This window comes from Ostrea edulis, chromosome 9 (genome assembly GCF_947568905.1).
Source record: "Ostrea edulis chromosome 9, xbOstEdul1.1, whole genome shotgun sequence".
In the NCBI taxonomy this organism is placed as follows: domain Eukaryota; kingdom Metazoa; phylum Mollusca; class Bivalvia; order Ostreida; family Ostreidae; genus Ostrea; species Ostrea edulis.
In genome coordinates, this window is record NC_079172.1 from 43220039 (window position 1) to 43235888 (window position 15850).

General features: G+C 34.5%; 1 protein-coding gene, 1 long non-coding RNA gene and 1 pseudogene across 2 annotated transcripts; 1 reads left to right on the plus strand and 2 right to left on the minus strand.

The window, feature by feature from the left end:
• Window positions 1–998: 998 nt before the first annotated feature.
• LOC125660011 (uncharacterized) lies at window positions 999–3785 on the minus strand. Its single transcript, XR_008798571.1, has 3 exons — window positions 3606–3785; window positions 2567–2670; window positions 999–2147 (listed from the first exon to the last, which is right to left on the minus strand). It is a non-coding gene; the product is annotated as an uncharacterized LOC125660011 (long non-coding RNA).
• A 383-nt stretch (window positions 3786–4168) lies between these two features.
• LOC125651656 (bifunctional 3'-5' exonuclease/ATP-dependent helicase WRN-like) lies at window positions 4169–7299 on the plus strand (annotated as a pseudogene).
• A 395-nt stretch (window positions 7300–7694) lies between these two features.
• Window positions 7695–14380, minus strand: LOC125651350 (uncharacterized). Its single transcript, XM_056150747.1, has 9 exons — window positions 14298–14380; window positions 13436–13685; window positions 13261–13344; window positions 11086–11553; window positions 10473–10949; window positions 10168–10291; window positions 9793–9923; window positions 9508–9572; window positions 7695–9401 (listed from the first exon to the last, which is right to left on the minus strand). Exons 1-9 carry the CDS (start codon window positions 14378–14380, stop codon window positions 8297–8299), a joined length of 2787 nt encoding a protein of 928 aa, XP_056006722.1. The 3' UTR covers window positions 7695–8296.
• Window positions 14381–15850: the final 1470 nt, after the last annotated feature.

The following is a 15850-nucleotide window of genomic DNA, read 5'->3' on the forward strand; positions in this document are numbered from 1 at the left end:
AACAGCTGTCAAGTTGAAGAATTTAGTTTTTTATGAGTTAGAACTAACATTACATGACACAATTATGCAGTATGTTTACTTTTGGTAAAGGAGACAAACTGAATGCAAAGGGGTCGGGAATAAAACAATTAGCTGGGTAAAGTAAATATATGCAGGTATCTATTTGTACCATGTTTTGTCAATCTCTCTGATTAATAGTTGATCATATAAACTTGTAATAACACATTTTTTTGGGGGGGATACTGACAGCTAAAGGGGGGGAGGACACATTTACAAAGCAATGCAGTTTCTCATTTTCATTATGTTTTAATTAATGATAATATTTTTTGATGGGACAAGAGGGGGTGGGAGTGGTGTCATCCCCCATTTGGTAGTTCATATGTAACAAATATGGGGATTTGGGTTGCAAATTTGATAATTTTAATTTACACATACCTCTTTTACGGGGATAATATAAATTACACTTGCCCCCCCCCCCCCTTCCTTTGCAAATTTTCTTGATCCACCCCTGCAATACTTTTAATGATATTCACTTGATGTCTATGCTTGTTACAGATGCTGTTATATACATCATTTCCTTCAGAAGTATCAATGTGTTGGTGGCTGTTATGAAGAGAATGGGCCCATTTTAACAACTTCTAGGATGGGCGGTACAAGGGTTCATACCAGTGATCAATTTCTCATGACTCTTATGAAGTTGCACCTAAATCTAAGGGATCTACATATCAAGGGGCTCAATGCCGAATTACCTCTGAAAGATCGCAATGGATACAACAAACATAACACTGGATTTAACTTTAAAAATGAATAACTAGTCATTATCTGACAGCAACAACATTGTGCAAAATTTGTCACACAGCAAAGGCTATCACATGTGTAGCACAATTGTTCTGAATTTTATCCTGGATCCACCTCTGATGGTGACATTGTTGATCACTGAGGTGTATTGGAGATGTTGACGCCAGATGATATATGATTCTTGCTAATAAAGAATTTGATATATTTGATAAACTTTAATCAGGAGTGACATTGAACATATCACCTTTTCTTTCATCAAAATCTCATTTCAGTAAGGATGAAGCACAGCTGTTACAAGACCAGGAAGAGTCAAATTCATGTGGAGTGTGCAATTGAATAATTAAAAACATCCATATTCTAAATCATATACCTTCACAATACAGACATATATACATTTATTATATACCCATCAATGTATCATTCTTTGATACTGTGGATTTCACAGCGTGTGATCCGGTTTTCCGGATCACCACACTGTGGTTTTCTGATTCCGTATCAGTATCCTCACAATGCATCAACGCAACGTTTTTTGCTTAAAATATTGGCCGTGTCACAAACAAAACTGCATACACAAAACATAATTTCACTGTATGTCTGTATTTTTGATAATTTGGATTACATTTATTATCTTTATTATTATATACCCCCTTATGCATTTTAAATCCACATTTATATGATACTAAATGTAATCCAAATTATCAAAAATACAGACATACAGTGAAATTATGTTTTGTGTGCAGTTTTGTTTGTGACGCGGTGAATATTTTAAGCAAAAAAAAAAAAACAACGTTGCGTTGTGCGTTGATGCATTGTGACGGCATCAGTTTCAGAGGATACTGATACGGAATCAGAAAACCACAGTGTGGTGATCCGGAAAACCGGATCACACGCTGTGAAATCCACAGTATCAACAAACGATACATTGATGGGTATATAATAAAACTTCTTACTCACATTATTCTGCATTGTCAAGTTGCATTAAATACATTCAAGTAAATGATAAAGTGAACATTTATTTAAGGTTGCTAGTCAAAGAAATTGTTACAATGGTGATTCATGCACATCTTTACACTGATCATTTGTAGCAAAAAACAAAATAAAACTAATGGAAGACATTTAAATTTTCACAAGTCTGTCTAGTTGGTTATTGCAGAGAGGGCACAAAGGCTCAATCATGTATGCCAAGTTTAATTCCCATAATTCATCTCTAAGGATGAGAATCACTTCCATGTCCATTGGTGTTCAAACTATGAAATCACAAGTGGTGCCTGTGAGGTAAAGCTGATGGAGAACTTGATGCCAATAAGCATGGCTCTCTTTGAGCTGCAGCGCACCTTCCGGGTTGCACTCTGGAAATTTTACCCCCAAAAAATATATTAAAAAAGACTGACATCCACTATATATATTCTTTCATAAAAATACCAATGCTAGATAATTCTTATTTGGACATTCAACATTTTCTTATAGCATAATAAAATTTATTTACTTATACCGCTGTCTGATAGAATTTTTAAAGAAAAACCTTATAATGATATCTGCATTTATCTAGCAAAAATCCCTATATGTTTGCACAGGCATCCTTTGCTGTCGCAGAGAAAGGACATTTTTAAAATTTATATATTGTCTGGAGATGCATTCATTTTTGGTGAAGCTTTATATTTTGGGATCACCTGAATTTACATGTATACAAGTTTCATTACAGAATGAATAGCATTTAATATTGATAGCTTGACGAGCATGTATTGCATAAAGAGCTCTGGTGGGTTACCTATATTCTGATTGCCTGGGTGGATACATTTCTCTCATTGTCATAGCTTTACGAGGTGCAGACTTAGGATGCTTTATCCAGCTGTGTTGTTTGCCATTTTATATCTAAAAGATTAACAAATTAACATTGTAGTCATTTTCACACAAAACATGTAGATTATGCACACCAAAATGCAAATTGACTATCTGGACTAGTCAATATTTCATAATAGACATATAATATGTTCTATCAATTCAGCTGAAATTCAGATAAACCAAAATTCATAAGATATACATGTATTTATATCTACAATCCATGAAATATGCCATTGGCAGATTTGAGGGGAGATAGATCTCCACCTCATGACCCCCCCCCCCCCCCCCTATTTGAATTCCTGGGTCTGCAATACTAGTATATATAGAATTGCACACTAAAATGTTTGTTGACTATCTGGATTAGTGATAATTCAGCTGAAATTCAGATAAATCAAAAAATCTTAGATGCCAGTCGCAGATTTAACCCCCCCACACCCCACACCCCCCATCCCCAAATTTCTGGATCTGTTCCTGTATGCAGTTTTACATACCAAATGTATATACTATAATATTATAAACTACTGCAGCTACATAGTGGTGACAAAACTGACTCGTGGGATTGCCATATGTCACTGATATGATTTGGTGTCAGTAAAAAGTTCTGTCTTCATTTTATAGAAATATCTTTATGAAATGATTTAGATAAATTTCTAAATGAAACTGTAAAACGTTCAAAATCATAGAATAAAACAGGGCTATATATCCATGTTATACACAACAGGAAAAAGTTTTATTCTTTTCGAGCTCTAGCGTTTTCACTCGATGCAGATTATTACCGGGGGGGGGGGGTAACCACAACATCAATCAAGAATCAGTCTAATCAGAACTACGCAAATATATTGCTGAGATTTTGATCGAGGACTTTCGATATCTTGAGCTAAACTCTGAGATATAGATGTATGGGTGTATATGATGCAAATGACTGTACAGTGCATGATGCAAACGACTCTATAATGTAAACATACCTGTAGCTGTACTTTGTTGGAAAATGTCTCGTATTGACGCTTGAACAACCGCTGTAATAAACCAGAGCTCTATCTAGAACACATTTTCTAAACTCAGTTGTTATCCACCGCGCTCTCGCTTTTTGTAGTAAGCTCTATGTGGTTTTGAACGTAGCGAGTCTAGTACATTATTGATAACGCCATCCTGACAACTGCCCGGAAGTACGATTTCACGTTATTTCTCGCGAGTCACATGACGAGACTTTCCGACCCTAATGTTCCTAGCAGAAACAACACGTAAGACATGGGCGAATCCAGAAGGGGGGGGGGGTCCAGGGCGTCCTGACCCCCCTCCCCTTTGGAGAACCAAACAATTTAAGAATTATTCAATTTTAACGAGACTTTGAGTCCAAATGATATGAATGGTAGATACTTACATGTATATGTACTACTAATTGCTTCATTCAAATTTATCAACACCAGTATGATTATCATTTAATTCTAGGATAAATAAGACGACACACTGATGAAATATTTACGATATTTTCGTCAGATGCAAGTATCGCTTCAATCTAATTAAAATTAGATGTTTGATCCGCTCGCGTACTCGCATACATAACATCTAACAACATCCCATGGAGGGTCACGTCAGAGGTCAAATTTATGTAAAAATATCGACCAATCATTGCGAAGACGGAAGAACCTTTTGTGACCAATGAGAATCAGTTGTACAAACTACGTTTGGTTGTTGAAGGAAAATGGCGGCGAAAGACAGTACAAGCGAGGCGATTGAAAACGTGCTGAAAAAATTTAATATCCAAAGTTTAAAACGCGAACAGCGACAGGTGTTACAGTGTCTGTTAGACCGGGTAGACTGTATGGCGGTCCTCCCGACTGGATTTGGAAAATCCCTGCCCTTCCAAATGTTAATCCCTGTCCAGAGAGAGATGGGCAGCAATATTGGGAAAATAATTGTGTGTTGCCCATTGATTTCCCTGATGCAGGACCAAGTGGCACGTTTACAGGAAATTTCCAGATATGACAGCTGCATATAAAGGTTAGTGTGTTTACTATTGTTTTGAATATTGCGAAGTCGAAATCAGTTGAATAGGTGATTTATAACTTAAGCGTTGTGGGAATCATATTGTGTAAATTAACTGACATTGAATATTCGATCTCATGTTTTTAAAAAAGAAAACTTAAACTTTAAGATTCTCGTATCATAGTTTAACATGTATTATTTATCAGGTTAATGTGCCCGAATGTTATTCACCCCATGTCTTATATCCTGCAATTTTCATAGCTTTTCAAAACTATTTGCAATGGCTTGATTAAGCTAGTATTAAATGAACTTCTAAAATGCAATGGCATAGCCCTAATGTTGCATAATAATTTTGGAACATCTTTATACATAGTTGAAGTATTTTTCACAATGTGTTTTGTGGAGTACAATGATGAAATATTTTCACTCAGTAAAATTTATTTTCTATGCTCTTACAAATCCATTTGATAAAAGATATGAAATAGCTAAATCAAGCTGTTTCAAGTAGTTTTTGTTAGCTATACAGCTTTATAACTAAATATATACAGATTGTGTTGAACCTGATTGTATTTGCACATGTGAAATCAATTAGAACAGGTATATTATAAAAATTAAAATATATATTTGAAGGGTCCAGTGATGAAACCGACAGAAAAATACTGGAAGGAACAGTAGACATAGTGTATGGCTCCCCAGAGGCATTAGTTGGCGACATAGAATGGAGAGAATCTATGCGTAATCTTGATGTCACTACTATTGTTATTGACGAGTTTCATACAATAGCAACATGGTAAATGCATTTTTGTTTTAAAGTCTAGTTGTAAATGACTAGTAAAGGTGATGTACACTATAAAGACCAATAATTCTTGATTGATTTGTACCATTAAAATTAAATTTGTCTTGAAGCATCCCCCCTAATGTTGGATCAATCTATGTACTTGGTACACCCAAATTCTACCCTTTTCTTGATTTTTGTGGAATTTCAGAATATTGTCTCCCTCCACCCCCCAACATCAATTAATTTAATGATCATATTCAGTTTCCCTTCTGTGTTGACATTTATTATATATTATTTGCTAAGCATTTTCTGTTATCACCAGTAAACTTGCCATTGTTTTAAGACTTGACTTATGTACACATGATGTAGGGGAAAAAAACCATTCTCGAGTCAGGCATATTATTTTTTACCATTATGGCTGGAGAAGGGCAAAATGAGTTGTAAACGTGACCCAAAAAGGTTTAAATTATAAAGAAATGATGTTACAATAAAATTAAATAAGATTGTCAACTGAAAGTTGCCTTAAAACTTAATTTTTTCTTCATATATTTGCTTTAACAGGGGTCAAAGTGAAAATGGCAAAGAGGCTTTTAGGAAATGGTTTGGACACGTTGGGGAGCTAAGGTCCATGTTTCCAGATGCAAATTTGTTGGCCTTGTCTGCAACATGCACAAAGAAAATTGCTAGACGTGTTAAAAAGTGTCTGGGTGATGGAACAGTGGAAATCATAATTTCTCCTGACAAACCAAACATCAAATTATCAGTGACTAAGGTATCAACCAATATAGAGAACTCTATGTTTTGGATAATTGATCCACTTCAAGAATTACAAGAGAAATTTCCACGGGTAATAATTTACTGTACCTCAATTAATGATGCAGCAAAAGTTTGCAATTACTTAATCGAAGAAGTGCCATCAAGTGTCCGAAATATTGAATTATACCACTCAGAAACAGAAGATCTTAAGAAAGAGTACATTGTTAATGAACTGAAAGACTTTAACAGTTCTCTTCGTATCCTGATTTCTACAAGTGCTTTAGGCATGGGAATAGATGCCAAAGGATTCCACAGTGTGGTTTTATTTGGAGCTCAATCAAACTGTTCTGATCTTATACAGGAAATTGGAAGAGTAGGAAGAGACAACATGCCATCGGTTGCGTTAATTGTTTACAACTCGTATCACCAACGATTAGCAGATGAATCTGTCAAGAAAATTCTTGTGACAAAGGAATGTCGTAGACTATGTCTTCTAGAAAACTTTTTGAATGACAAGGGAATACAAGAAATTAGAGAAAATATTTTGGGACATCACACTTGTTGCGATAATTGTGCAGCAAAATGTTCTTGCAATAAATGTGAACTACTGCCCATCGAAAAAATGTTCAATTTTGCTAATGTGTACTCTGCGCCAGACAGTGATAGTGACGAGACAGAGTATTATGATTCTTTTGATGAAGAAATACATGATTTGATAGAGTAATAAAATCTGAAGTTATACCAAAATAAATTATGTGTGTTTCCTACTTTACTACCCCCAAAATTATGTAGGGTTACCAGTTAAAACATTTAATTCAAAATCTTGGTTTTTGATATGCTTCCATGTCTATATACAAATACAATTACTTTTCAAATACTTTGACGATCAATAGTTGTCAAAATGTAGATCAGACAACTTGAACACAAAAAGCAAAATATTTCCAGTTTGAAAATTATATATATATAAATATATCGATAAAATCTTGAGGGTTGATAGAGAAAATGTTGTTAGGGTCGGTAAACCGGAAACACACATATTTTATTTTGGCTGTTGTGATATTTCCAATCACCATGATATCTAGTTTATATACAACTGAAGTGTAGAATAAAAATGCATAAAATTTAAAGGTAATAAAGTCTATCCTGTTTTTTCAACTACATGAATGTTTGCATCACTAATTTAATGGACACCAATTATTACAGAATCATGAGCCATTCTAACAAGTTAACTAAGTTCACCAAATGTTTATGGCGAATATATTCTTTGTTATTGAATTATGAGAACTTGTTTTCCCAAAAATATATATTTAATTAAGGAGGTACTCTACATCATCATAATGGCTGAACATGCAAAATACTAGTGCATCAGCTCCAACTGCGCGAAGTGTTTAATATACTAAAATAAGTGCACATAAGATATTCAGTTTCTTTTGACATCAAATTTCTTCATTATAATCTACATGTTACTTCAAGCATTATCTTTTTGTCTCTATTGAGATTCACCACTGACATATTAAATCACACAAAGTAACAATGACACTTGAACCATTTATTTTAGCTTAAATAACTTTTGCAATATGTTGTACAAGTTAACTGGTCACATCTGCACAATCTCTGCTGTCTGCACTGTGATGTATCACATTTATTAAAGCAAAACCGTGTTATATCTGTACTTGAAAAGCGATCAAAATACTCTTACGAATTGAGATAAGTTACAGAACCATTAGATATTAAGTCCCGGTGTATGATACTAGCGTGTGCATCGATAAGCCTGCTATACTTAAACATGCATCAAAGGAAAACTAAATGGTTTACTGTAACAATGGCTAATTATCTTTACACTATTCAATGAGCACATTAAAAAATGTACTATACAGTAAAACATGCTTAAAAAGAAATTCATGCTTAGTGTGACGTGCTATTTATTCCCCTATAAGAGGAAATTTGCGACAAGGTTTGGTTTTAATGAATTGTTCTTCACTGATTCTGTAAGTTTGTTACGACTTTGTTTCTATACGATAAATGATGTACAACAGGGTGATTGAACTTAGCATTGAAAGGAATAAACAGAAAGTTACCATACAAAATAACTGATAACATGCACAAACTTAGCACTGTGTCATATCAGTTCTCAATTTAAACATGTGGATCTCTTAGTCGTATAAAAGGTTGTCTTGGCTTATGTCGGTGTATCACAGTTGATAATCCAACAAATGAATTCTGGAAGGGGTTCCTATCCACTGTGAAACCTTGACACTTAAATGTACGCTTTGGAATGAGGGTCATCACATTTGCTTCCTGTAAATCTTTGAACACCTTTAATACATCACCCTTGTAACTGGGAATGTGATGGAAGCCCTTTCTCTTTCTGATCTCAGTAATGCTGTCAAAATGGCCGACTAAGTTTATTAAATGAGGATATTCCTTTGAGTGGGCGAGGATACTTTCCTTTGTTTTGTGACCAGAGCAGGCAATTTTACTATCTCTATTCAACATCTCAAGGTATTCATCTAAGGACACATTGTTGTTCTTTCCTCCTTGCAAATTGACAAAGCGATTGGCAATTAGACGTTCCTTTTGATTATCACAGAGAATACCAGATGTTAGAGATGTTAAATGAATAGAACCAATAGCGTATTTCACTTTGTTAGTGAGATGGTATACAGGTAGTTCATATTTTGCGGATCGCACAGCCCTTTCGCCATCCCCCATGTCCACAGAAGTATCCAAATTCTTGTGCAAAATTACAAGTTTGAAAAGCATCATCAGGTAATCCTGCATTTGGTCTTGGTTTTTATTTTTTGGTTTTTTCGATGGTTTGGCAATATGAACATCATGGATTTTTTGTTCATGAGTTTGCAATGACACAACATGCGCATAGGTTTTATCACAGTGGTGGCACTTAAATCTCCCTTCCTCTCGTGTTGATGTCCAATAGTTTTCAGGATGCTGTGGATCACACACAATATCTCGAACATTTTGGAATATGTCATTAGTGTTGTCAAAGAAATGTTTCCTCAAAATGTTTTCACTCACTGAATCAATGTACTCTATCTTTTCTCTGTTTGACAATACTGCAAAGTTGGACGGCAGATCTATTTCTTGGTCAATGTCTGAAACACCCATGTGATGTAGAAAAAGCAGCAAACAGATGGCATCCAGGATCACATAATACAACATCTTGTATGCTCGGTATGCATTATACACATGACCTTTGACATTTCTCATGTTCAGGAAATTTCTGCAATTCATACACAAGAATTTTTTACACACCATTCAAAATTTACAAAACCGTTAAATAAATGAAGTACACACAAAATATAAGTTTCTTATAAAAGTATACATACCTGTAATAGTATACTGTGCCTCGGTCCATAGCACTATATGTTGAATAAGTGAGCTTGTGTATGGCCTACAATTACATATTAATATTGCAATCAAATTATAAAGAAGTTAGTACCAAAGCACTAATCTCAAATATTTCAAGTACAAACACAAAATTTATATAAGGGTATGGATTTGTGCATGTTAGCCACTGATAAGAAATTTCAGGTCAGAACTCTTTGCACATATATCAGGAAGTTTCTTTACATATTGTAAATCAGAAAAACATGCATTTTCATCAATGATACCTCTAGGAAATTCATCAATCTGTGAAAGTCTTCAATTTTTGAGACAAAGCCTTGAAGTCTTTGAAGCTGTGTTTCAGCATTATTCATGGCCTTTTGGGCTGCTTGCACCCGTTCATCAGTTAACCTATCGCCTAATAATAAAAAAATAATTAATTCACACTTGAATTGTTTATTGGATATCATGATTCTAGAAATTGACGATTGCCCAAACATTTTTCACAGACTGCATATATTGGAATTTTAAATTACTATTTTGCCAAAATGAAGATCAATACCTGCATTACACACATGTGCACACTATTACATCTCTTTGGTATAATGTATTATAAATTAGAGATCCCACACACACCCCTAAATCCATATGAGAAAACAAACCTCCAAAAAATACAGGTTCCACAACTTCTCCATCCCTGCAAGGAACATATGTAGACAAGGTCTTCAAAAGACGTATCAATTCTGGTGTCTTATTTTCATTACAGTCGAAAAGACCAAGTGGGTACTGAATAAAAAAATAATTTAAGATCATATGCAAAATTCTGTAATTAATCAATGATAATATTCTCTAATTAATCGAAGATAATATAAACTATTACATAAAGTACATGGTACACACCTTTCAACAATAATTATAAATTTCAGTAAAATGAAAACTTAGAAATAGAAGAAAACTCATGACTTACTTGTTTAGTTTTGTTTCCTGCACAGTAGGAATATTTATGCTCTAAATGTTTTGGATAAATTTTTCCATATTCTTTCTGCAAGTGGGGATGATTTTCAATGACAGAAGTGGAGAAGAGAAATGTTAGTTCCTTCATTAGTTTCTGTTGGTCTTCAATGGATGGAAGAAAAGTTGAAATTTCAATTTCATGGGAAGGAGGACTGTGGGAGCTGTGTTCAGTTGGAATTACTCTGTCCAGGATGGCATAAACGTGAAAGAGATGAAGAGAGAGAGTTTTCCTGTCAGACGTTCTATACGATGGAAGGATGTTTTTGTCCCAGTTGTCCCCAATTATTTGGTATTTTACATTTCCTCCTTCAACCCAAGAATCACGGATTTCTAAAATTTCTTTGTCCAGTATTTTTTGCCAGTCACAAAGCTTTCTCTTCAAAGTCAATGGGTGGACAGTCAATCCTATATGTGACAGTCGTTCAATGTCCTAAAATTAAGATTTAAATATTGTCAATATCAAGTTTTACTGTACAGATTGGAATGCCACATTAATTCTAATAAAGAGTTATGTTTACAGGAAATAAATATTACATATATTTTGCATAAACAAAATGAAAATTTACCCGCTGTGTACATCCACCATGATTTAGCAGAAATCCATTCATGTACTGCAAAACTGTCATCTCTTGGCTTCTTCCATGTAGTGCAATACCTACAGTTTGTAGGGCATGGAGAAATGGTTTGCTTCCAATAACAGGTGGTATGTCTGAAACGGTAGCTGTAATGATTGACAGTAGTGCTGGGCACATTGTTTCAAGTTGTTTGTGTAAATTTTCCCACCGGAAACTGAAAAAGTCTGCATTGCTTTTCTTTTGTAGAAGACTGCCCGATCCCCTCTTACAAATTGCTTTACATTCCTCCTGCACAATCTTTTGAGAGCCGCGTACCAATTCCAATGGACTAGACTTCCGCAGAATGTCAACTATGACAGTTTCTGTATTTCCTCCTCTTGCTATAGCTTTGCATATCTGTTGGTGGGTGTCCTCTTTGATGATTGACGACTTTCTCCCACTTGGATAGTGCAGTACAACCTAGCATTTAAAACATAAAAGATATTACCTAAAAATATATTACCTACAAATTATACAGACATGTGCGTATATCTAATATGTTACAAAGAAATATATTTAACGATTTAGTGTTTGATCTCAGTGTTGTTAACAGCAACAAATCTATATAGTTTTAGACTTATTTGATAGAAAATTACTGCTTGAGCACTTAATGTCAAATTCTTGAGAACACGTTGGACCTCTCTTCCCCCCCCCCCTTGTAAAACTTTATTTTAAACTATATTTATTTCAAAAACATAAGAACATGATTACACATATCATTTGAATAGTTGAGATCAAAATCAAGCAAAGATGCACTTATATCAATTCTACTTCCATTAAAACTTTGATTCCATATTTTACCCCATGATTTGAACGATCTTGAACCTACACTATATCAGGAAATTTTCACAAGTTTTATCTTTCCAGACCCAGTGCTTCTTCAGTTGAGAACCCTAGTCATATATGAATCTGTACAAAGAACTGCATACATACTATCACTAATCATGGCCAGTGGTCTTTGATAAGGAAATTGCTAAAGATTATATATATTTAATGTCAAAATGGAGCCCCCTCCCTCATGATTTGAAGAAACTGCAATATGCAGATGGTCTTGTTGGACTCAATGTATTATCAGAAAATCTCACTTGAGCTTTCAGCTGAGCTTAATAGTCAACAGATGCACAAACAGACAAAAAGTTATCAGAAAAACTTACTTGACCTTTTGTTTCAAGTAAGCTAAGAAAAACTCCACTTTGGCAGAGAAACATAGTGTTAAAATCAACTCAAAGATAAATGAATTGGTTAGTCATTTACAATTCTATAGCTAAGCATGCACAACAGACCTACAGTTTGGGGTAAGTACTGATAAATCCAAACCTCAAACAAATTGTAGTGTTGGAGATATCTTTTTAACATATGAATTTTCTGAAAGCTATAAATTTCATATATGTATCTAAATCTCAAGGAACTTGAAATGTACCCTGTGAACAGAGACTACAATCGATGAACACAGTGATTTTTCTACATTTTTTATAAGGGTCCTGTGGCTTTAAAACTGGGAAAAATTGTCGACATTTCAGTCAAATTCAATTTTATCGTAAATAAGTTTTAAAATCATATCTAACATTATTTTATCTTTATTTTACTAATCTAGTTTTCTTTAACCTTCTAAAATTTTCAACTATTCTATCCAAATCATCATTCCCATAACTCTTTGTTAAGTTTCACATATAGAATGTTTATTTCTTTCAAATACGTTTTCCTTTCACAATTTTATTATTGGGAAAAATGTAAGCTAAATTGGGAAAGAATTAGCAATTTTTAGGAGGGGAGAGGGCCGAAATTCTGACCCAAAATGGGCCTTAAAAAATCACTGGAACAGAAAATTCAAAACAAACGTTGAAACAAATCAAAAGAAAAAGGAAAACAAAATTAACAATTTTCAACAATTTTAACATTGCACCTCTACTTTTCCATCAAGAGAGCATTTGTCTGATTTTGGTTTGCTCTCTTTGTCACTGAATAAGGATCTCTTTGAAGATTTTGGAACTGTATCTGTCACAATGACGTACATATATATGTATTAAAATGCAAAAGACCAATCAATACCTTTCATGATTTTAAGCCTTGAAAGTCTAATTATCATTCTTGATACATTTTAAGACTTTGGTATAAATGTAAACATACCTGGTCTCTCTGTCTTTGGTGCAATAGAGACAACACTGTATCCAGTGTCTGGGACCTGTTAACATACACAAAAATTGCAAATACCTTAACAGCATACCAAAACATACACATACATGTACTGTCAATATTTATTTAATGATTGACTAAACATTATCTTTCATATGAGTTAATGTACCTGTAAAAGTTTCTTCCAGGATTCTTCTCCAAGCAACAGGGGTGGTTGTGATCCTGTGATGCTGCCTACGATAAAGGGGGCAAGAGGCTTTAGTTTTTGAGGTGTCACTCTTCGAATCGGTACTAACATAGTAGATGTCTCTGTCTCCTCTGAGGCTTTCGAGCGTTTCCCAATTCCCAAAACTCCTGGACTTCTAATTTCTCTCTTCTTAATGACTGTTTTTGATGGTGAGGGCACAGTAACACTATATCTGCAAAGTTTTCATAAGTTTTATAGGTTTAACATGACCCATAACATGAAATGAGTATATATAGAATATGAGTATATATACTTATGATAAGATACTTCCATTGATCATGAAATTCAAGCTAGATATGGAAAGAAATAAGGTAATTTTCATTACAGCATTTTTTGTATGTATGTTGACAATTCTCTTCAGAAACATATCTTACCAAAATGTACCAATTAAATTTATCTAGTATATATACATTTCAAATATTTTTCAATCTGAGTTGAAGGTAATAAATGTTGAGTCTATGGGATTCGCGGAAACACAGAATAAAAACACCAATAAATATACACTAATTTATCAATAATTTTTTTTTACAGGATTTCAGTTCATCCATCTTGAATAACTACAGTACACCAAAATAAATGACGCGACGGCACATTCATTTTCCTGTAGGTACTCCTACTAGAGTTTAGAGCTTTTATTTACTGGTACAACTAAGAATCCCAGAAATCCTTATTTGTTGCTGCTTCTTGCTACATCTGATCTTAACATTGATCAGCTGTTGATACCGGTGTTCAGGCTTCACATCATGTGACATTTAAGCAATAACTCTCCTTATTATACACTAACCTTGACATGGTTGATCGTATGTTACTTGTAAATCTCTCCCTTGCCTCCATCGCCTCTTTTTCCAATTTGCGCACCCTGTCCATGGCCCGAAAACATTTCTGACATACACCCGCGTCACCAGGAAAACAAGTCTCTTTCTTCACATCACACACGTTCAGTAACGTTTCCAATCTTTCACGTGTTAATCTTAATTTTTTATCCAAACACTTTTGAACTTTTATGCTGCCTAATTCATCTACAAACTTTGTAACAAACGAAAACCCGCACACAACACAAATGTTTCCAAACGAATAGCATTTGACAGGCGTAATGCGCGCCGCCATTGTCTTGGTTCGGATCACGTTTTTTTTTTTTTTTTACATTCGGAACCACTCTAGACTTATTCCCTTCGACGAGCATTTAAAGAGTTTGCCAGATGTGATTTCATTGGTCAATTGAATTTGACCTCTGACGTGACCCTCCATGGGATGTTGTTAGATGTTATGTATGCGAGTACGCGAGCGGATCAAACATCTAATTTTAATTAGATTGGTATCGCTTTTAAAAAGAATTCTTAAAAAGTATATGTAACATTAAAAAAAATTGTTTAAGAAGTAGAGAACTTGAAAGTGAAAAGGAAGTGCCAGGAAATGTTCAGAATGCAGGACAGAATGCAAGATCGAGTTGCACCATTTACCCTACTGGGACTAACCCCCCCCCCCCTCTCTCTCTCTCTCTCTCTCTCTCTCTCTCTCTCTCTCTCTCTCTCTCTCTCTCTCTCTATCTATCTCTCTCTCTCTCTCTCATTTCTTTGCGATATCAGACATAGATAGCGGATGGACGTTGTGAAAAGTATCTAAAAGATCAAGTGCTGACCCCCCTCCCCCTCCCCTACTTCAAAAATTCCTGCATCCGTTTCTGTAAGCTCAAATTACAGAGATAGAATGATACCCTAATACGCAAGTTCCGAGTTTCCCAAAAGTTATTTCCCTTTGTCTCTTTCGCATTTTATGACGTATGGTGGGTACACAATGTATACATTATATCGTAGACTGGCATTGTACATAACGATTACGTACGATTAATGTAATAAAAGCGTAACTTTTGTTTATATCAATCACTGGTATGCATATTCTGGTCATATCAAGCATAATTTGTTTGAATAAGATCATCAAATAGGCTATTGAATCATTATTCGTTTCCTCTTCTACATGAGTGACGCTTTTATCAAAGAAAGATGTCAATTAACAATATTTGTTTGAGCCATTTTGTTATCCAATACTCATAAACTCACTAAAGTTGCCTTTTCCCTGAGATAGGATGGTCTCAGAAACTCTGGATATCATCTTTTAAGAAATAATACAACGATAGTAAATAGCAAATGTACCCACTGTCATCATATTTTACGTCATAATTTACGGAAGAGTTCGACAAAGGGAAATAACTCTTGGGGAACTCGGAACTTCCGTATTGGTATCCAGGTTTTCTGCAATTCGTTGTAGTTACTTCAGTGTGTATTTTTTACGACAAGTTTAATTTTTAGTGAATTACATGCTCAAACAAATGTGATAAAA